We start from the raw sequence: 20,694 nt of genomic DNA on the forward strand, positions 1-20,694 counted from the left end.
TGTAGCCTAGGAAAACAGTACTTACTCCATGTGCGAGGTTAGCTTAACTCTGGCCATGTTAGCCTTGCCCCTCAGCCCAGCCTCGGTGGAATTTTTAGAACTTTCTGTATTGTTCAAAGATAGTTATGTTGTGTGGTCTGGACAACTCTTTGCGAGGCATAGTTGTGTCACAAGGATTGCTTATACCTCACAAATGCTACGCTTATTGTTTTATCTGATTGTTATGAGCCAGCACTTCCAAAACACATTTGCTGCCGTCGAGTCAATGCTGACTCATAGTGACCCCCCGTGGGTTTCTGAGACTGTGTTTTGGGGGAGTTGAAAGTCCAGGGAGCTGCTGGTGGTTTCAAACTTCAGACCATGTGGATCGCAGCCCAACGTGTACCCGCTACACCACCAGGGATCCACGTGGCTGGCGCTTCCCTCTTGTGATTTGAGTAACGTCAAACACCTGCAGATGAGTGGACCCCAGTGGGTAGATCCCCACTGTGTGCTGTCGGATGGATGTCCCCTCTGGCGTCACCCGTTTCCTAACTTGGAGTTGGCGAATGTGTCTTCCCCAGGCCAGGCATGAATCTTTGTAAGGGGTAGCAAAGCCTTCCCTGGGACCAGCACCCTGCATTCAGACTTCTAACTTCCTAAACTGAGACACAACAGATTGGCTTGAGCAAGCCACCCACTTGTGGATTTTCTGTTATACTCAGATTCCGACTCACAGCGACCCTACAGGCCAGGGCGGAACTGTCCCCGTGGGTGTCAGAAGCTATAACTCTACGGGAGTAGAAAGCCTCGACTTTCTCCCAGAGTGGCTGGGGGTTTTGAACTGCTGATTTTGTAATCAGTAGCCAAAAGCGTAACATCGATGTCACCAGGGCTCCTGGAGTCACTGTCGGCTAGACATCGATTCTGGACCACAGCAGGTGTGCTCTGCCCAGGCAGGTCTTCAATTAACAGACAACCCTAGGGGAGTGGTGTCTGGCAAGGTGGACCAGAATGCAGATAGATAGGGTGTTTGTGTCCAAGCATTAAAGGTGTTACAGGTATAACCTGCTTTTCCAAAGTGTGTTGTACACTTCACTTTTAGGAGCTAAACCAAACTCACTGACATCATGCCCATGCTGACTCGCAGCGAGCGGCCCTGTAGAACAGGGTAGAACTGGCCCTGTGTGAGGGGGTGAGTCTCTCTCTTGATGGGAAGAGGAAGCCCTGTCTTTCTGACAGCTTGATAGCAGTTAGAGCCCTGGGTGGGCCAAGTGCAGGGCTGCTCAGTGCCAGGCTGACAGGTGGAGTCCCGCAAGCAGCAGAAAACCCGCTAGAGCACCTGACACACTCATCACCCTCTCCACAGGGGGCCTCTGCTTTGAAGGGGGCTGCATTGGGTTCAGAGGAATCACCTTGGAGTCCTTTGAACTTGAGAAGCCCCTTTCATTAGGTATTGGATCCATAACAACAGACCCCTATGGGCCAGAATTGGGAGAGTTTCAGGCTTGGCTGCGGAGGGCTGGCGAGCAATGTCCCTGCTAGAGACACACCTTGCTCAGATCCGCACAGGGCTAAGGCGGCTTCTAGGAAGACAGGGAACAGAACCTGGAGGCTCTCCCTCTGTGCTCCAGCCCAGGGTCCGAGGAAAACTCCCTCAACGGCGAGGAGAGGGAAGGAAGCTCTACTTCCTGCTCCAGCTCGCCTTTGGGAAGAGCTGCTTCTGGAGGTGGCTGCCTTCCCGGAGAGCGTGGTGTTTGTCCTCAGTGGCCGGCCAGCCTCCAGCCCCTTCAGGCTGACTCGCTGAGTTGTGGGGCTCCTGAATTTACAGTGGGTGGGAGCTTCCAGAACACCAGTCAGCAGGGTGGGAATGGCCACACAGAGTGGCCCAGTGGGCTCTGCAGACCCAGAGTGGATGGGGTATGGATATGCCGCCTGGGATGGTCCCCGAGCATGTGTGCGCCCCTGTGGTTTCGCCCCGAATCTCGGAGACCATCCATCTGAAAGAGAACTGGGGGAGCCTGAGGACTTCGAGACTGTCTGCGCTCATTCACCCAGCACGGCTCAGTATGAGGCCACCGAGTGAACTGGAGGGAGGGAGGGTGGAGCGGTGGTGCCGGCAGAGTCCCAGGCAAGCAGACCCTCACCTCTGGCTGCAACATTTCCACGGAGACACTAGGATTCTGCAGGAACACATTTAATAAAGAGAATTCCAGCTGAGCCTGGCCCTTGCAAACACTAACCCCAAATGGGTGGGATTCAAACTCAAGGACAGTCTTTGGCCACCTGTGACCATGGACCAAGCTCCTGGTCATGAGGCCCACACCCAGATCAATCAGCCCATCCCCAGCCACACCGCCTCTACCTCCAACATTTGTTGGAGTTAGCCAGAGAAAAGGGGTGGGCATCAGTCAGCCTGCTGGATGGGGTCATCATGGTTGTGCCAAGCCAGGGCACAACCTTCAGGGAATGTCCACAGCACAGTCAGAGCGAGGATCAGGGGATCTGTGCTCGCTGCTGGGAATCTAGCCTTGCAGAAGGGCTTTGAAGGTTCTCTGGCCGCCCGGGGAGGGTGGCTCTGGGGCAGCCTGGCTTCCTGAAGCCCAGACAGCAGCCTCGCTGGGGCAGAGGCCCTGCCTCAAGTGCAGGCTTATCACACATAGTCCAGAATCTCTGTCTCCATCTCATTCTCACTGCCATCTGAAGGCTTGAACTCCTCTTCTTCTTCCTCCTCCTCCTCCTCCTCCTCCTCTTCTTCCGCATACTCATATGCCAGCGGTTCTTTCTCTGCATCGGCCTTGGTCGGGCTGGAGAAGAGAGCTGGGGCCAGAAGGGCACAGGCACGTGAGTCTTAATGTGGGGCCCTCCTGGGTATCTCAGGGCATGTTCTGAAGCCCCATGGCCTGTTTCCACAATGGACCTAAGCCCTGAGACTCTAGGGTCTCCAAGGGACGCTGGAGCAGACAGGTGCCCCAGGTAGGTGCCTGGGTCTCCCGGCGTTAATGGTACACACACCTTGGCATGAGGGAGGCCCCATAGCCTTGGTGAGATTCTCCTAGTGGATCGTGGGGCCCTTCCCCCCACTGTTGATTCTCTCAGCTTCATCATTCCTTTCTCACATCCCCAGGTGCCAACCAGTGCTGGGGAAGGAGCTGGGCTGTGCACAGCACAGGGACAAGGACCATACCACCCCTGACCCCAAACCCCACCACATGCCAGCCAGCGCAGGAAGGGGCAGGGTGGGATCAGGACATGGGGGAGGCTGGCCGAAGCACCAGCCTTGCTCCAGTCCCTGCCCTCAGGCTCCAGCCCAAAAGGTTGGTTGGCAGGCTGAGGACATGCTGCCCCCACAAGGCCTCCCTCTCCATCTAGGGCAATTTCCAGGGGAGGGGTCTTCTGTCTCCAGACACTTGGGACCTCTCGCCTCTCACCGGGCCTGGTGGAGCGGAGGGCCTGCCGGATCATGCCGGACATGGCATTCCTCAGGTCGTCGCTGGTCTTGGGGAGGCACCACCCGTCCCGCTCTGTGCACACGTTCTCCGCCCCGTCATTGCGGTGAATGATCTTCTGCAGACTGGGCAGAGAGGGAAGGGTTGGCCTGAGCACTTGCAGGCGGGGAGTCGGGTGGGATTGGGGGGGGGGTCCTCTGTGGCAGGCACTAGGGCTGTGGCAGAAGCAGGGTGGTATTTACAAAACCCAGCTAGCCCTTAAAATGCCCATTAGCGCTGCCCACCCAGTCGGGCCCCTCACATATGTGGCCCCTGGACACCTCACCTGACCCACAGTTGTGGGGGTGCTCGTGCAGCCCCCGGGTCACGGAGCTCATGGCCCTTCCAGCTATCTAAGCCCTCATCATGGCTCCCTCACCCCCAACCCAGATGTCAGCATCACTAAGAACAACTGGGGAGCCCTAGTGGCACACTGGGGCAAGCGCTGGGCTGCTAGCCGAGTGTCTGCTCCGTTGGTCCGTCGACCAGAGCGGTTCTCCTTCCTCCTGCCGGCCAATGGGAAGTGCAGGAGTTCAGGGCAGTGCGTTTCAGAACAACTCCTTTCAAAGTGGTTTCTGGGCCTCTGATTTAAAATCTTCCACCAAATGGAAGATTCCTCCCTCCCCTTAGGGGTTCAGCGACACTCCCACCCTAGCCCGCTGTGGGTAAGTTCTTAGCACCCATCCCAGTCTTCTGCTCCCCACTGAGGCATCCCAAGGCCCCGATGTACGCACTCTTCCACGTTCAAATCACAAAACTGATAGAACATCTGCCGATACGGTGGCAGGGCGCCCTCCCGGAAGATGTAGACCGAGTCCTGGGGAGAGGGAAGAGACAGGAAGGTGAGCAGGTTGCTGGTCCCCATCCGGCAGGCTACCACAGGGCCCCTCTCCCCTGTGGGGACGGACATAGGCCAGTCAGTGAACACCAGGGAGGACAAGCTCCACCCCCCGCCTCAGAGCCAGCCAGATGACATCCATTCAGGCCACATCCTTCGCACACGGTCTTTAAAAGGCTTATTCAAAGATACACGTCATAGGACGGCTCTGATTGGTTAGATGTGAGTAAACAAACATTCAAAGCCCAGCAGTGTCAGCGGGGCTTTGAATGAACAGCAGGAAACAAACACCCAGGAGGTTATCTCGGCGGGAGGGAGGAGGGCAGCAAGATGTTACACCTCTTTGGGGTACCACTGACCTGTGTATAAGCCGAACCCCAGTTTTTCAGCATATTTTTTTGTGCTGAAAAACTCGGCTTTTACACGAGTATATACGGTATTTGTAAAATTTAAGAAAAGTAAAGAAAATCTCGGTATGGATAATCTATTCCTCAATTCTTCTCTCCCACCAGCATCTTCCCAAAGCACTCTATTTCACTGCCTGCAGGAGCCTGCAAGCTGCCTTGATGCTGTTTTCTGAAAGGATCCAGCAGAGTCTGAGGATCATGTTCGCTTTCCTACCCAGGCAGGCAGTTCTAGAAGTCGGCAGAGCCAACCCGAGCAGGAAGGTCACTCCAGCAATGACCTAGGAGCCCTCCCGGAGGAGAGCATGGTCCAGGCGAGCTGGGGTCTGGCACAAAACAGCACTGTCGACAGCTGTGTCCCCTCCCCAATCTCCAGGAGGGCCACACCCTGCCTGCCCACCGCCCACCCCCACCCCTGACTGTGGAGCAGCTCACAGGAGCCTGGCCACCCCTTGTTGGGGATCGTGAGCCCAGAAGGCAGGCCCAGACTCTCATGCTCCCCGACAGTGCCCTCACCAGGCAGGCTGGTTCTCTCGTGCCAGGTGGGGAGGGGCTGAGGCTGGGTTCACCAAGGAAAAACTGGCCCCTCTACTTGGCATCACAGCATCTCCAATGTTTGCTCTTGCCCCCCTCCCCGGCCCTGTTTTCGGAGCCTGTTGTCCCAGGTACATACAGCAAGCTCTCGTGTGGTTCCTGGGCACCCTGGGTAAAGGGTGCTGACGAGCATTACCCTCACTGAGGCCAGGAGCTGGCACCCACCTTGAGCTTGTACTTGTTGGAGGCTGACTTCCGAGTGTTGGCCATTCCCGCCGGGCCCAGGCCCTGCTGCAGGCTCTGCATGGAGAGCTGGCTGGCTGCGAGGATGGCAGGGAGGAGATCTGAAGTGTGGCCGGCTTCTCCTGCCCCGACCCCGCCCTGCCTACCAGCAGGAGCCCAAGTGACTTCCTCAGAAGGATCCTCCCCACCCAGGGGTCCCGTCAGCATGAGGGCACACAGGGAGTGCCGAGGGAGCTGCTTACATGTCTTCTTGACCGTGATGGGGAGGCTGTAGTTGTAGGCGCTGCGTTTTGTCTTCACAGGCATGTCGCTGGGGGTGTAGCCTGTGACACGGGAGCCATGTCAAGGGAAGGTGGGCACTGAGCCCAGGGGGCCGCGGGGCAGGCACATGCCACGTGAGCCGGAGTGACCCAGAGAGGCTCGGTGGTAGAAGCAGGACTAACACTCAGATCTTTTTTTCTACCCTCCCACCCGGGGCCCAGACCCTCCCCAGGAAGAGACAGGTTTTTTAGAATCATCTGTGCGAACACAGAAGATGTTGGAAACGGCGAGACTGAAGGGTCTCCGACGAGACAGAAAGCAAAGGGGGTGCCTTTTTACCGTATTTCATTCCGCAGCGGATTCGGAAATCAAGGACTTGATAGATCTTGGCTTCTGGGTTTTTCCGGGGGTCGTACCCATATCGGATCCACAGGCTTCTCCAGGGGCCTGTTATCTGGGGACACACAAGTGGGGGTGGGGTCCAGGCCACCCTGGGAGGTGTCTCCAGGGAATTTCTAAGCACCTCAGAGATGTGAGCCCAGGTGCCCTTAGCAACCAGGAGAAGTCGAGCTCCCTGCGCCTTGAGAACATGCCTCTAGAATCCCCCATGCCACTATGTACGGGCTCCCAGCCTGGGTGCCGATGGTGCAGCACCCGTCTCACTGTCTTTGTGGACACTGAGGTCACAGCCGGCACATCCTAGGTGCTCAAAACCTGCTGACTACCTGATCATCACAATGACGGAGCGCCTGGCTGTCTTGCTGTGCTCAGGTTTACAAAGCCAGGGCACCTCGGCCTGCTCCCCACAAACCCGGACTGAATCCAAGATGGATCGGAGCGTCCCGCAGACTGAACTGGGTCCTTCAGGAAGGGGGCCAGGCGTTGCAGAGGACCACTAGGGTCCCCATGGGGCTCAGCCACTTGCAGGCTGTGGGACCTGAGGCATGGCTTCCTCAGGAACACAAAGGGTACCCGGTTCCCACCTCCCAGGAAGGGAAGGAGGGAGTTCTTTACACACAAGCTTTGCCTTGTGCCTGGTCCTTGGGGACTTCTGTCCAAAGGGGCATCTGCAAATGTATAATCCCTTCACTTACAAGTTAGGGGGTGACAGAAAACGCCCAACTACGGCCAGACCTGTTAGTGAAGAGGCTGGGCGAGCTCCCTGGAACTTCTCACCTGGGAGATGAACCCCTTCCTACGTGGCTTTCCAGAGGCACCCCAGGGGGCAGGACAGGGTATACCTGCTCCTTTGGGCTCTAGGATGTCACAGCAGGGGCGGAGAGCGCCCTGGCAAACGGCACTCACCATATAGTAGGCCATGAAGGGCAGCAAGACCTTGAGCTTGTCCGGGTGGACGCTGATGTTGGCCTTGACAGCACTGCGGGACCAGATGGGCCGGAGGTCAAACAGCTGGGGAAGGTCAAAGGCAAAGGCTGAGGTGATCAGGAGAGTAGCTGTCCACTGCCTACAGCTCCCAGCACAGTATGGCCTGATGGGACCTTGCTGGGCTCAGCTCCCAATTTCAAAAAGGCAGTGGCAAGGGCTGGGGCAGGACTCCCACCCCAGGCTGCTGAGGGGACAAGCGTCCCAGAGCTGGTGTCCGTGCCCCCCATTGCTCCCTAAGAAGCCCAGGGGGATGCCCAGCTGATGCACGTGCAGCTGTGGAGTCCCAGGGTTCAGAAATGACCCAGGGACACGGCCCTGTCCACAAGCCGCCACTCCCTGTGAAGCAGAGAGGCAGGTGCCCCCTGGGCCCCAGCAAGGCTGAGGGGAAGTGCTGAGCCACAGCTCAGGACCCAGGCAGCCTCTGTGAGAAGGTGAGGGGCTGAGGTGGGGCATTCTGAAGTCCGATGGACAAGCAGCCCAGGGAGGCCTATATGGCAGGCGCGGGGAGACCAAGGGCAGAATGGGACTTGTGGGCGGGGCCCAGGGCCAGGACCCCATCCAGAGGACAGCGAGGAACCTGAAAAGTGATGGGTAGAAATTAAGAAAGCCCTGGTGCAAGGGAACAGTTGTAACCTCAGCTCAGACAGGGGAAGCGTCCCGAGCCTCGGCTGGCAGATGACTTGTCCCCACTGTGCCTGTGCTGGCCAAAAGAAGAGGACCCAGCTGGGAGGAGTGGGGAAATGAGTACTGAGCACCTGCCAGGCCAGGAAGCTCCCCTGGGACAACAGGCCAAGGCCTGGCACCCAGAAGGTGCTCCATTTGGCCTTTGGGGTTGAGCAGCCACCATGGCTGTGTCTAGGCAATGAAGCCATGCCCCCCACCACTCCCCCTGAGACTGCTTGGGAATCCTACAACAGCCCTAGGGAACTGCAGGGCTTGTACCGACAGGGCTTCTAGACATGACAGCTGGAGCAGAAACATTCCCACCCACTAAGAAACCAGTTTGAAAAAAAGGCAGGCCTGGCCATGCTCAAATGGAAAGGGGGCTGGGGCCAGCTGGGTAAAGACAAGGGGGCGGGGTGGGCTCACCTTCTTCAGCTCCTCCTCCACTTTCTGGTCGATGGGGTTGGTGCAGACTCTCTTCCACGTCTGCACTGCGGCCTCCAGTGGCTGCATGGGCACCTCATCCTCCTCAAAGTTGACAAAGATGGCGTTGTGGGGGCGCCGGGCCCTGCTCAGGCCAATCAGGTTCTCGCCTGAGATGGTGGGGTTGTTGTAGCCTTCCCTAAGAGCAGAGAGCCCTCTTTTGAGCCGTTGTCCTGGAGACCAGGGCTCGAGCGGGGATCTGAGTGTTGGCTGCAGAACCTGCTGAAGCTCTGGGGCCTGCGGCTTAGCGGTTGGGCAAGGCCAAGGGGCCCCACTGGATCCCGGGAGGCAGGGCTATGGGAAGGGCACCCTTGATGAGGCGAGTCCCTTCTTAACAATACACAGAGCCACACGGCTAAGGAAGCTAAGGAAAAGCTGCACACGGCCTACATGTCCACCGTGGGGCCTAGCAAACTCAATGAAGGAAGGGCCACACCAGAAACCTGATGGCCGTTAAAATGGACAGTGGCGCCAGCTTAGCTTATTGACATGAACTTGTAGGTGCTTGCTAATTTAACCCTCAAAACCATCCTTTGGGGGGTGGAACCGTTTTCTGATGAAGTAAGTGAGGCTGCAGGAATGGGGAAACCTGCCCCCTCAGAAGAGCTGGCCCTCCACATCCAGGAAGGCTGCCTGCAGGAGCCACGCTCTCAGCCGCCTCGACCACAGATGGGGAACGAACAAAGGATGTACCAAGTGGTGTCCTCATCCAGCGCAGGGCCCGACAACCAGCCACTCTGGGCTCCCTGTCTGTGTGTTGGCATAAAGCACAACTAGGAGAGAAACCCCAAACCAAACTTACTGCCGTCGAGTTGAATCTGACTCAGAACGACCCTGTAGGGCAGGGTAGAACAGCCCCAGTGCGTTCCTGAGACTCAACTGTATGGAAATGGAAAGGTCTCTTTTTCCTGTGGAGGGGCTGGTGGTTTTGAACTGCTGACCTCGTGGGTCACAGCCCAACGCATCACTACTAAACCACCAGGGCTCCTCAGCAGGGGGAGGTGTCCTCAGCTGCTCTGGTTCGAGATGGCGGGAACGGCAAGCTCAGACACAGTCAGAGGCTGGCACCAGTGCCCAGAAGACCATCACCAGCCGACGACAGGCACTGCCCCATTTCGCCCGCCCCCTGGTCCCAGCCCACTGAACTCTTTCCAAGTACTGTTGTTCAGGATACCCAGCATCCAGGGCTTACACAGCCTCATTCACGTGAGCACTGCCTTTCTTAGGCCTTGCCATTGGCCTGAACTGTGTATGAGCCATGCTTGTATTTAGAGAGAATTAAACAACTCCAAACCAAACTCACTGCCATCGGTTGAGTTCGCCTCACAGCGACCCAACATTGAGAATCACAGTCACTCTCATGTTGGAGAACAAAATGACTGAGGCAGGATCAAGTTTGCACCTGTGCACAGGGCAGGTGCTGCCTTATTACCCTGCTTTCAGACACCCCTGGAGGCTTACTTCCAGGGCCAAGCAGCCCAAGGGGCACTGCAGGGGCAGACCCATGGCCGCCTTTAGTGCCTCCCCACCCCCAGAGGCAGCTCCAGGCTCTGGACATCCGCAAGTGAGCCGCCACCACTGGTCTAGTGTGAGGAAGATTGCTGGCAGGTGACTAGGGCTGGAAGCCAAGTCAGTGGGATATGCCCTGCCTCGCCCTGCCCCACCTGATGACTTCGCTGACGGGACTGCCAGGAGGTGGAGGGACACCCCAGGTCAGCCTCCCAGCCTCTCCTCTGCACACCTGGCTTGTGGGGAGCTCAACTCCTCCAGCGCAGGGGCTATCCAGCGAGCAGTGGCCAGGCCTGACCCCACTGGGTCCTGTGTACCCAGGATGAAGATAGTCCTGGGAGAATCGGCAGGTTCTTTCCATGCTGCTGGGAAACCGGCAAACCACATGGGGAGGCAGAAGGAGCCATGAGCTCAAGGACAGCCCCACCCCACCCCTGCGCTTGGGAACAGCTGCCGGCTGGCCCAGGACAGAGCAGGACATAGACTGGGCTGTGTCAGAGTGTGGGCTGGAAGGCAGCTGCGCAGAAGGGGTCTGATTCTATGTATTTCAGTGGGTTTCAACCAGAGTAAGTTACTCAGGGGAGAGGGAGCGTCAAAGTATTTCACAAATCAGTCCTTTTAGAAGAATGGATTTTATCCCCTCATGCTAAACTGTCTTGCAACTGGTATTAATAAATACACAGAAAATCATCCGTGTTGTGCGTCATGTGCAGGGCTTTAAGTAGAGAGCTGCTATGACCTGCTTTGTTCTCAATATTCTGACTTTTTTCTAACAAGTGAAAGGGACTCTTGCAATGGCGGGGGCGGGGTGGTGGTGGTTCTGGGGGGAGGGAAGAGCATACATTATAACTCCAACAGACCCAAGAGACACCCAACCAAAGGAACAGGTGCCCCTACTTTGGGCTCCGAGGTCACCTTTGCGATCATTGGGAACAACTGAAAAGGGACGGGCAGACACTGTTGATGTAGCTTGTTAACGATGCCAGGACTGTGGCTATGTTTTCAAAAGCAGATCCTACTAGACACCCGTTGCTTCAAGTCCTTTAAACACCTGAGGTCATCTGTGTGTTTGAGCTGATTCCGACTCAGAAAGACCCCATGGGAGAACCGCCCCACTGGGATTCCGAGGCTGCGATCCGATGGGAGCGGGTCGCAGGCATTTCCTCCTCAGAAGGGCTGGTGGGACACAGACTCAGGCTAGTTTCTGATGCTCTTTGTCAGGCCCACCCCTGTCCTCAGCCGCTTTACCTCTGTGGGCACCAGGCGGGACATGGCAGGCACTGGGGCGGGGTGAAGCTGGAAAGCAGGTGAGCCACAGCTGCCCAAGTCAAGTCGTGGGTAGGCCGGGTCACTCTTTGTGAGATTGGAAGCGGAAAAGGCACTATGGAAAAATTCTTTAACAAAGATCACCACCTAGGGGCCAGTTTTTAAAATGTCCTTTTCCTGATCTGCTTTGGAAACCCTGCAGAAGGTTGCTGTATGTCAGCACCGACTTGATGGCAGGGGGTTTGCTCCGGCTTATTTTTAGGGTTCGGCCTGGCAATCTGTGTCTGGCAGCCAGCAAAACCCCAGGTGCAGTTCGGTGCTGCACCACAGCAGGTGGATGGGTAAGCCGGGGTCACCATGACTTCGAATCTGGCACAAGACAACAACAGGTGGGTCCTATTTCTATCTAAGTAAGGCTTTCTCAAAGCGGGAGAAAGACACGGCTTTCTACGCCCATAGAGAGTTCCAGGCCGGGAAACTCCCAGGGCAGCTCACTGTGGGTCGGCGTCGACTAGATGGCAGTGAGTTTGGTTGGTTTTTTTCTCTGTTACAGCAATAGACTGGGCCGCATCTTTAGACCTGCTTCCCAGCTTTGTTTTCCCCGAGGGTAGTCGGCTGAAAGATAGAATCTGCACCTCCAGCCAAGCCTTCCCCTTTATGACCTCCGTTTCCTACAGAAGCAAGAAGATTCACTTTGACTTCCAGACACATCTGGCTTCCGGCTTTGCCCCCCGCCGCATTTAGCCTGCCTCTGCCTGGCCTTCAGATTTGGGAGTAAACAGGACCCACAGCCTCGTGAGCAGCTCAGTGTCTGTGGGACGGTGCCGCAAAGCAACGACCCCAGGGATGTGAGACGGAGCTGGAGCTGGATAACGTCCTGGAAAAGTTGGGCATCTGGGACATCGTTGATCTCCACCTCCTTGCGACTAGTCTGGTAGGGATTCTCCCAAAAGATTACCCCAGTGTCAGCAGCGAGGCCCAGACCCCGGCCCTGACTGCGGGCCCTTGCTCTGAGCCTGACGCTGCCAGGAGGTAACTTACCGGTGCTGTATGTCCGGCCGGTAGAAGTAATCCACGGGCGTGTCCAGCCGGGAGAAGATGGGCGGGGGGATGTAGAGCGGCAGCTCCTGGTTGAAGAAATCCTCCTTCTCGGGCTTGAGCATGAGCACCTTGTCGTACATGGACGTGTGCCTGCCGCCCTCGTCTGTGTGCACGGCCAAGTACTGGAAGTCGGACATTCCTGGGAGAAGCAGCAGACCTGGGTGGGTGTGCAGCCCAAGGCAGCTCTGCAGCCCTGTCTGCCGCAGACGCAGCCCAGAACAGGCAGCTGCCACCAGCCAGCCCCCACGTCCCTGTAGGAAGGTGCGGATCCAGCGAGCTGGGTGCTGCACCCTGCTAGGACGAGGGTGCAGGAGCTGACACACACCCTTCAGAGACACTTTTGCAAACTTGTCCTAAGTCACTTGAATAAAATATCGCTGGGGTCAGCGGGGGGTGCTATGTTATATGTGAGGCTACATCTGGATCAGGGCTTCTCAGGATGTAACTTGCATTTGAACCCCCTGGGGTCTGTGGCTTCTGATATGCTATAGTTCTAACTAGTGCCTAATTGAGGTGCTGCTGGTCCACAGACCACCCAGTTAGGGAGGTGCTGGCTCAGTCAGCAATACAAACACGAAGCGCAGGGCTGTATGAACCAATCACTCGGAAACCCTGATCCCAGGCAGGACGGCCCACCTCTGTCAAGACCACACGGCAGCAGAAAGACCGGCCCTCAAAATGCTCAGGCCAGGTTTCCCCGGGCTCCTTCTACTACTCCTCTTCCTTATTTCCCCCTTTGTACTCCGTGCCTGCCTCAAGGGGCAGCCCCCTGTGGGTGGCCCGCCTGCCACCAGCAAGAGCCATCAGCGCCCTGCCATGTGTCCACATGGCTCTGCACCTAGGGGCCTGTGACCATCCTACCTCCCACTTCACTTTTCTGCATCACTGGCCTGAAGTTAAATCAGTCGGAAGAAAGACTTACGGACGAGCATCAGACTTAGGGACTTGAGTTGGCCTGGGCTGGGATGCCTTCTTGATATATAATTACTTCTTGACATAGAGCTTTCACACACACACAAACTACATATATGTGTGTCACCGATTTTATTCCCAAGATAACCCGGCCTAACACACGATCCAAGAAGAGGGCAAAATTTGGAAGCTGGCTGACCAGTTTTATTTGGCTCCATACCACGGTTTTATTAAAAGTTGGGAGACTTCTCCTAGAACTCTGGAGGTCTAGCTTGTTTTAAGAACATGGAAGACGGAGCAGCAATGAGTTTGCAGTCATCCAGGCCAGTGCTGCTGGGAGGGAGAGGGCGGAGCCTGTGCTGGCACCCCTCACCCCCTGGACTACCCTGGCCTGCTTCTCCTGGAGATGCCCAGCTCCACCCCGGAGAGCCTCTGGGACAGGATGCCCTGAGAGAGAACGGTGAACAGGAGTGGATCTCTGCAGTTACCTTGGAACTTATACGTGGTAGAGATACTGCCGAGGATCTCCATCTCAAAGGCGATCTCGGGGCCAGCGTCAGCACCCCGCACCGAGGCCCGCCTCCTCGTCTTCCTCTTGATCCGGAGCAGCAGGCTGCTGGTACTGAAGCGGTTGGCACACACAGGGTGGCAGTAGGGATCCTTGGGTCGGAAGTACAGCTCGAGCCTCTTGGCTGGGTCTGCGTAGATCTGGGGTGGAGCCAAAGAAGGCAGGATTGGAGCATTGACCAAATACACAGCCTCACAGAGAGCCCAACACTCACAACACAAGGGACACAGAGAGGGTCAGGATTTTTTGTTTGTTTGTTTTGTTTTCAGGGTTTTATTCTGGGCTCCTAATTCCCCAAAACATTTTTTAAACCCAAATATGATGGCTTGTGTCCAGTCAAGAAAATGAGGTCAATAGTCTCTCTTCTGAAGGGTTGTAAAGCTGGAGAGAAGCCGCCATTTATCCAGTGCTTGGCATGTGTAGTAGCCCTGGTGGCACCGAGGGTTAGGCCTTGGGCTGCTGCTCATCACAAGGTCACCTGGTCGAAACTGCCAGCTGCTCTTCAGGACAAATATGAGTCTTTCTGCTTCCATAAAGATGTATCGCGTTGGAAACCCACAATGGCGCTTCTACTCTGACTGACAGAGTCGCGCTGAGTCAGAATTGACTTGATGGCAGCGAGTTTGGTCTTGTGTTTCTGGTTATTTGGTCAGTGAGGGGTATTGTCAGACTGGTAAGATTTCACGGAAGGAGGTGTCAACCCTGAGTCAGGCCGAAGGTTTGCTTTTCTTTTCTAATTTACATACTCATTAAGGCTTAAATGGGACAAAGATAAATGCCAAAGAAAGCATGGGCGAGGGAAACCTTCAGCGCGAGGCCATTATGGTGCCCAGTGATGTACAGACACACTTAACGAGGGCACGGAGACCAGAGGGACCGTCACACAGACACGACTGGAGGTGGATCAATCATCACAGCTGCAGGTGGGACTACAGAACTGGAACAGGACTACAACTGGGGTGCACATCCTACTGCAGATTACAAAAGCCCCCAGACTGAGGCAGTGGTATGCCTCAGGATCCTGTAACCCTAGCACCCCATTTCCACAAGGACACCCCCCACCTCCCCAATCCCTGAGGGCGAGGCTGCCCCCCCCAAATAGGGAAGTAGTAATCCACTTCCCAACACACTCTGCCTGAGGGCAAAGTTGTTCACACTGCTGGTAGCTGCTCAGAAAGAACTCACTGGGGGCCAATCTATGTGAAGACTTACACAAGGATTTAGGGCTCCCACTGAAAACTGTAGTGGGGGGAAGTACTGAGTAACTTATTCTACCTACTAAGAACTACTCACCCAAAGAGTCTTTGGGGGTTCAGTCTCATATATGAATGCTCCTATGTCCAAAGGAGATGAGGACTACCTGTAAGACCCACTCTGGCTCTGACTAGACACCCATTCTTTCTCGGCTCCTACTCCCTAAAATGGATATGATTACGGTGAACCTACTTCATAATAGGATTATTATGTAACAATCATTGGATTCTTACAATAATTAAGAAAAAATGTGTATAAAGCAACTATCCCAGTGCCTAGTTCATGGAAAACCTTATACATGTCATCTACATTATAAATAAATGTCCGCCCCACACCGATGAAAAGGGACGCAATGAGCATCACATGTGTGCCCATGAAAGTGCCGGCAAGTGCACTGTGGCACCGGCACCCAGGACAGGGCTGCATCCTCAGTGGGTGCTCAGGAAACAGCTCCTAAAGGAACAAAGGTTAAAAGAGACTCCATATTCCAGGAATCTTCTCAAGAGAGATGTCTTGGAGTCCTGCTGGGAATGGGAATGTGCCCAGATAGGAGGCTGGCCCAGAGGCAGGACTCACAAGCATGAATGATGTGAAGGAATGAATGTCCAAGGTTCCTTCCCAATAAGCTCCCACAGCGGTGTGAGATCCATCCTTGGGGTTAGAGAGAGCAAGGGTCCTGTTAAAGACCCAAGTCAGCATAAAAGAACAATGTACAAATGGCCAGGGCTCTACTTCTGCACGTGGTCACGTCCATTTCAACTCATAGTGACCCTACAGGGCAGAGCAAAACTGCCCCCTTGGGTTTCTGGGGCTAGAAATCTTTAAGGGTGCAGAGAGCCTCTTCTTTCTGGCTAGGAGCAGCTGGTGGGTTTGAACCACTGACCTTTTGACTAGCAGCCCAACGCTTACCCCACTGGACCACCAGAGCTTTTTCGATAAGGTTCTAAAGAGGATCGAACGTGAATTACAGACCCAGAATCATAGCTGGCACCTAACAAGAAGTCTGCTCTTACTACTCTCAGCGCTAAAAATACAACGCCCACCGCCTTCTCATCGAAGAGGGTTTCAAAAAGTTCAGGTACAAATGGAATTTAAAAAAATAAAGGGATGTCTCCACGCCTCCGTTTGGCAGTGGTCCTGAGTCCCCGCATGCCTTTTTCTACCACCTGATCCCTATCTGGAGATGGGAAGGCAGAGAGATTCCCTGTTTCTCCCGCTCTTTCCCCCCATCCACCCAAACTCACTGCCAGAGTGGCCCGGAAAGGCCACTTGAATAAGGTGCCCCTTCCGGTTCCCGAGGCTGCAAACCTCTACAGCAGCAGACAACCTCGTCCTCCTCCGACGGAGGGCCTGGGGGTTCGACACGCGGTTCGAGGGGGCGGTCAGCGGCACAAGGAGTAACCGGCTTCACCACCAGGCTTCCTGCTCCTTCCAGTTTTTAATAATCCAAGGTGGACGATCTCGGATGCAAAGCTCCCGCCCGCTGGCCGGTCCAGAGCCCGCCCCGTTGCCAAGGAAACGACACCTGGCCGTGCCGCCCCGCCCCTTCTGCTAGACTCCCCGGACCGGTCCCTTTCCCGTTGTGCTGGAGACCCCCGCTCGTTACCCGAGAGACGCCTTCCTCGCCGCCCAGCGTCGGCAGCATCTTGGACACGTTGTGCACCACGCCCGGGTACTCCACGCACACCATGCACCGGTCCCGCCGCAGCTCCAGGGGCACCGCCGCCCCCGGCCCAGCCTCCGCCGCCATCCTTGCCCGTGTGGCCAGGCCCGTCGCCACCCGTCCTTCAAAGCGACCCTCCAGTGGTCCCGCGAAGGAATCGGCCCTTCGCCACTGGCGTCTCCCTCGGTCCTCGCGCTAAACGAGCTCGGGTGGCCTCTTGCGAGCAGAAAGCCCCAAGCGAGACGCGGCCCACGTCCTCGACGTTTTGTTTAAAATGTAAAGGTCTAGCCAAAGGGGCGGGACAGCCCGCCTGCCTCCCTAGCCAGCGAGCCACGCCTAGCTCTTGACGTTAGCCAATGAGGCACTGCCTAGCTCTTGACGTTAGCCAATGAGTCACTGTCTAGCTCTTGACGTTAGCCAATGAGAGCCCGAAGCTCAAGGAAATATTTTTAGCCAATGAGACGTCATAAGGGACGCACATCCCCGCCCAGCGCCATACATTTTAGCCAATAGAGAACCAGTGCTACGGGTATCACCCAATGAAAATTCTAGGGAGGAGGGCCCAAGGGCATACTTCAGACCCGCCTCCTTGCATATGGAAACGTTTCAGAATTAAATCTATTTCCGGCCCCGGATTTCCCGCGAAGCGTTGTTTTTTGTCCGCCCCCCCCCCCCCCCGGGCTCGCGTCCGTTTCGCACACCCCACGAGCTACCCCAAGATGAAGCGTCTTACGGCTCGTGGAGGCCGGGGAGAGCCCGATCTAGAAATGGCGAGCCTGGGGCGTTGTGCATTAAACATTTGTCCCACCTCCGCACACACGAAAGCCCGCGGTGCTGCAGAGCCGACGGGGCGGCCGAGAGCGGTGCTCACAGTCGTTACGTAGCTCCCCCGGCGTGGCGAGCCTGACTCACAACCTAACGCGACATAAGCATTGAGGCTTCGGGGGCACCCTGCGTTGCGCGGCCCTGAAGCTAGTATGGCCGTTCTAGGAAGTGAGCGAGGACAAAGGGAAGTGAAAGGCACAGCGCCAGAGATCCACGTAGAGCGGGCAGCGTAAAACAGCGATAGCTAGCAGGTCGGGGTTTCCCCATCGGTTTAATCCTCTTGAAGGATTTTACGTAGGGATACCATAATCTGATTTATGCCATCCCAAACATCTCGTTGGCGGTTGAGTGCAGAATGAATTGCTGAGGGCAAAAGTGGACTCTGGTCAGTCAAGGGGCTGCAGTCCCCTGGATCTGCGCCACGTAGGAGGATGTGGGTCCCATCAAACCCCTCTCAGAATGGAAAGAAGAGACTCCTTTGGGCAGGGTGGTAGTGTGTCATCCGCTCAGTTCAAAGACAGACAGACTAGAGCTGCCTAGCCTAGTTTCTAAGGCTGGAATCTTTTTTTTTAATTAAAAAAAAATATATATATATCATAACATTCCATCAATCACATAAAACAGTGTTGTACAATTGCTACCACAGTCGGTTTCAAAACATTTTCTTTCTTTTTTATTTACATAGATGGCATATAATATTTAAAAATACCATTAAACAATGTATTATTTAAGGTTAAGTAGAATATGAGGGGATTTTTTTTCCAGTGTAGAAAAAAATGAATTAAAATATAATGGCATCTTCCCACTTTCCCCCACTTTTTTTTTAATTAGAGACTCATACACCACCCATCTCGATCCATACATACATCATTTGTGTAAAGCACATTTGTACATTCGTTCCCCTCATCATTCTTAAAACATCTGCTCTCCACCTACACCCCTGGCATCAGGTCCTTATTTTTTCCCCTCCCTCCTCACTCCCCACTCCCCACTCCCACCTCCCTCATGAACCCTTGATGATTTATAAATTGTTATTTTGTCATATCTGGCTCTATCCCACATCTCCCTTCCCCTACTTTTCTGTTGTATGTCCCCCAGGGAGGAGGTCAAATGCAGGTCCTTGAAGTAGGGTCCCCCTTTCCAACCCACCCTCCCTATACCCTCCCAGTATCGCCACTCACTCCACTGGTCCTGAGGGGATCATCCGCCCTGGATTCCCTGTGTTTCCAGTACTCATCCGTACCAGTGTACATCCTCTGGTCTAGTCAGGCTTGCAAGGTAGGATTTGGATCATGACAGTGGGAGAGGGTGGGTGGGAAGGAAGCATTTAGGAAGTAGAGGAAAATTGTATTTTTGATCATTGCTATGTTGCACCCTATCTTGTCTCCTCCCCAAGACCCTTCTGTAAGGGGATGTCCAGTGGCCTACAAATGGGTTTTGGCTCTCCACTACGCACTCCACTGCTCATTCACTATGGTAAGATTTTTGTTCTGATGATGCCTTATACCTGATCCCTTGACACCTGTGATCGCACAGGCTGGTGTGCTTCTTCCATGTGGGCTTTGTTGTTTCTGTGCCCGATGGCCGCTTGTTTACCTTCAAGCCTTTAAGACCCCAGATGCTATCTCTTTTGATTGCCGGGCACCATCAGCTTTCTTCACCACATTTGCTTGTTCACCCACTTTGTCTTCAGTGGTTGTGTTGGGAAGGTGAGCATCATAGAATGCCAATTTAATAGAAGAAAGTATTCTTGCATTGAGGGAGTACTTCAGTGGAGGTCCAATGTCCCTCTGCTGCCGTAATACTAACATTATAAATATATGCACATAGATCTATTTCCCCATCCTCATATATTTGCATAGGTATATGTCTTTATCTAGACCTCTATAAATGCCCTCTGCCTCCTATCTCTTTCCTCTACTTCCTTCTCTTCTGTCCCACTATGATGCTCAGTCCCCACCAGTGTTTCAGCAATTCCTCTTAGTTACGTTGCCCTTGATCATGCCCAACCAGGCCCCCCACACCCTTCTCATCCCCAATTTGGATCGCTGTTGTTCCCTTGTCCCTGGGTTTATTAACACCACTACCTTTTCCCCCACCTATCCGTCTCCCATGTCCCCACGGAACTATAGATCCCGTTGTTTTCTCCTCCAATTGTGCATCCGGCCTATCTTATTTAGACAGACCTGCGGAGATAGTAACATGCACAGAAACAAGACAGAACACAACCAAGCGACAATATACAACAAAACAACAACAAATGACAAAAACAAAACACAAGGAAGAAAAGCTTGTAGTTAGTTCAAGGACTGTTTGTTGGCCTTTAGGAATGTTTTCCAGTCCAGTCCATTGGGGCACCATGCCCTGGCCCCAAAGTCCACCTTCAGCTTTCCCTGGGGATCTCGCCACTCCATTCCCTTGCTGTTCTTTTGCACCCCCTTAATGTTTTGCCTTGGTGTGGAAGATGCAATCGGGTACAATTCCCTCACTGTGTCTCCGGTGCTGTCCCCTGTAGGGCTGTGGATCAATGAGGGATGTCCTGTCTCATAGTGGGGCTGGCCATGTGGTCTTCTCTGTCGACTGGCTGTTCTAATTGGGAACATCGACCTCCTGGCCTGATGGGTCATGATGTGCTCCACTCTCTCCTCCTCCCCCTTCATCTGCTCCTGTGTGCTCCGATCAGATATGTCCCTTTTCCAGAGTTGTAGATTCAGTGCCGTCCTTTGATATAAATTCTTCTGAGGGGAAGGGCAGATGTCCCCTTAGTATTTGGGCTTGGGGCCGGCCCCCCAGACCTCTCCACTGGTTCCCTACTCCACGCCGACATGTTGCATTCACATCTAGGAGCACCGCGTTGAAGTCTGGTCCCTCTTTCCCTGTGAAGACACAAACAATACCCCCCCTTGAGTGGGTTAGTACCCTGTGCCCCCTCTACCCTTTTCTTTTTTATTATTTTTTTTTCCTTTCCCCACCTCCTTTTTTAGTTGTCTACCATGTGTACCCCTGTATTTGGTCTGGTCCCTGCCATATTACCTGGTCCTCACCCCAGGGATACTTGTATACTGTAGCTTTTTCCCTATGCCCCATTTGCCTTTTTTTTTTTTAAGCTTACTTCAGCAGCCTTTCAAGTATTTCTATATTTAAGTCAATGCTATCTTGAAGGCTCTTTTCTTTTTTTTCCCTCTGGGTGAGGTTGTTCTGTAAGGTCTCTCTCTCCAGGACTAGATTTCAGCCTCGGTCCTTGGCTCCGCGCGAGAAAGATTTCACACAGGAGCCGGGCTCGTGATCCAAGTGAATTTAATGAGAGTTAAAAGAAG

The 20,694-nt window shown here is 54.6% G+C and overlaps 1 protein-coding gene across 1 annotated transcript; it reads right to left on the reverse strand.

Annotated features, from left to right (window-relative positions):
- Window positions 1-2,160: 2,160 nt before the first annotated feature.
- Window positions 2,161-16,880, reverse strand: GTF3C5 (general transcription factor IIIC subunit 5). The gene is made up of 11 exons (XM_075560574.1): window positions 16,496-16,880; window positions 13,556-13,775; window positions 12,096-12,294; window positions 8,223-8,418; window positions 7,053-7,157; window positions 6,087-6,201; window positions 5,729-5,809; window positions 5,469-5,563; window positions 4,202-4,284; window positions 3,411-3,553; window positions 2,161-2,799 (listed from the first exon to the last, which is right to left on the reverse strand). Exons 1-11 carry the CDS (start codon window positions 16,637-16,639, stop codon window positions 2,633-2,635), a joined length of 1,548 nt encoding a protein of 515 aa, XP_075416689.1. The 5' UTR covers window positions 16,640-16,880; the 3' UTR covers window positions 2,161-2,632.
- Window positions 16,881-20,694: the final 3,814 nt, after the last annotated feature.

This window comes from Tenrec ecaudatus, chromosome 10, assembly GCF_050624435.1.
Source record: "Tenrec ecaudatus isolate mTenEca1 chromosome 10, mTenEca1.hap1, whole genome shotgun sequence".
Classification (NCBI taxonomy): domain Eukaryota; kingdom Metazoa; phylum Chordata; class Mammalia; order Afrosoricida; family Tenrecidae; genus Tenrec; species Tenrec ecaudatus.